At 37.8% G+C, this 2,196-nt stretch overlaps 1 protein-coding gene across 1 annotated transcript; it reads right to left on the minus strand.

Moving 5' to 3' along the window:
* Window positions 1–181: 181 nt before the first annotated feature.
* LOC106477371 (protein PFC0760c-like) lies at window positions 182–1,528 on the minus strand (the record flags this gene model as incomplete). Its single annotated transcript, XM_013937948.1, has 1 exon — window positions 182–1,528. A coding segment is annotated over one exon (1,347 nt), but the record flags the coding sequence as incomplete, so codon positions are not given.
* Window positions 1,529–2,196: the final 668 nt, after the last annotated feature.

Below are 2,196 nucleotides of genomic sequence, written 5' to 3' on the forward strand. Positions count from 1 at the left end.
GTTATCGTCAACACTAGAGTCTGTATAAATGTCGTGATACCGGTTATCGTCAACACTAGAGTCTGTATAAATGTCGTGATACCGGTTATCGTCAACACTAGAGTCTGTATAAATGTCGTAAAACCGGTTATCGTCATCGCTAGAGTCTGTATAAATGTTGTTATACCGGTTATCGTCATCGCTAGTCTGTATAAATGTCGTGATACCAGTTATTGTCATCGCTATAGTCTGTATAAATGTCGTGATACCGGTTATCGTTAACACTAGAGTCTGTATAAATGTGATACCGGTTATCGTCGACACTAGAGTCTGTATAAATGTTGTTATACCGGTTATTGTCATCGCTAGAGTCTGTATAAATGTCGTGATACCGGTTATCGTCAACACTAGAGTCTCTATAAATGTCGTGATACCGGTTATCGTCAACACTAGAGTCTCTATAAATGTCGTGATACCGGTTATTTTCAACACTAGAGTCTGTATAAATGTCGTGATACCGGTTATCGTCAACACTAGAGTCTGTATAAATGTCGTGATACCGGTTATCGTCAACACTAGAGTCTGTATAAATGTCGTGATACCGGTTATCGTCAACACTAGAGTCTCTATAAATGTCGTGATACCGGTTATCGTCATCGCTAGAGTCTGTATAAATGTCGTTATACCTGTTATCGTCATCGCTAGAGTCTGTATAAATGTCGTGATACTGGTTATCGTCAACACTAGAGTCTCTATAAATGTCGTGATACCGGTTATCGTCAACGCTAGAGTCCGTATAAATGTCGTTATACCGGTTATTTTCAACGCTAGAGTCCGTATAAATGTCGTTATACCGGTTATTTTCAACACTAGAGTCTGTATAAATGTCGTGATACCGGTTATCGTCATCGCTTGAGTCTCTATAAATGTCGTGATACCGGTTATCGTCATCGCTAGAGTCTGTATAAATGTCGTTATACCTGTTATCGTCATCGCTAGAGTCTGTATAAATGTCGTGATACCGGTTATCGTCAACGCTAGAGTCCGTATAAATGTCGTTATACCGGTTATTTTCAACGCTAGAGTCCGTATAAATGTCGTTATACCGGTTATTTTCAACACTAGAGTCTGTATAAAAGTCGTGATACCGGTTATCGTCAACGCTAGAGTTTGTATAAATGTCGTGATACCGGTTATCGTCATCGCTAGAGTCTGTATAAATGTCGTGATACCCGTTATCGTCATCGCTAGAGTCTCTATAAATGTCGTGATACCGGTTATCGTCAACACTAGAGTCTCTATAAATGTCGTGATACCGGTTATCGTCAACACTAGAGTCTCTATAAATGTCGTGATACCGGTTATTGTCAACACTAGAGTCTCTATAAATGTCGTGATACCGGTTATTGTCAACACTAGAGTCTGTATAAATGTCGTGATACCGGTTATCGTCAACGCTAGAGTCCGTATAAATGTCGTTATACCGGTTATTTTTAACACCAGAGTCTGTAGTAAATTTCGTTATACCGGTTATTTTCAACACTAGAGTCTGTATAAAAGTCGTTATACCGGTTATTTTCAACACTAGAGTCTGTATAAAAGTCGTGATACCGGTTATCGTCAACGCTAGAGTTTGTATAAATGTCGTGTAGCTTTGCGCGAAATTCAAAACAAACAAACATAACGTTCCGGTCAGATGTTATTATTGTTGGGTGGTTTTTTTAATGATTTGGTAAAAACAATGCCAAATCCTCTCTACGTAACTATAATAAATGGTTTATTTCTTCTTCTTTCACGTTTGCTACAGACTACTTTCATTTGTAAGCCTAACTTCACAAATGAACTTTTAAACAGAAATTCTCAGACTAATAGTATGCCTAACTCACAAATAAACTTACTTGTTAATTTTTTCTCAGTAATCGACCAGTAAAAAACATGCTAACTAACTCAGTGTTCAGCTTACTAAGGCGTTACCTTTCACGAACTTTCTAAACATTGCATCATGCATCCCCTAACAAATAAAAGTATTAAACATTATATTCGACAAGTCATCAATCAAGTATCCTGACCTGGAAATGGTTTCCTGCGTACACAGGCTACATTTTAGTTTTGTTACCTAACAAATAAAAGTATTAAACATTATATTCGACGAGTCATCAATCAAGTATCCTGACCTGGAAATGGTTTCCTGCGTACACAGGCTACATTTTAGTTTTG

Source organism: Limulus polyphemus, unplaced genomic scaffold, assembly GCF_000517525.1.
Source record: "Limulus polyphemus unplaced genomic scaffold, Limulus_polyphemus-2.1.2 Scaffold14614, whole genome shotgun sequence".
Lineage (NCBI taxonomy): Eukaryota > Metazoa > Arthropoda > Merostomata > Xiphosura > Limulidae > Limulus > Limulus polyphemus.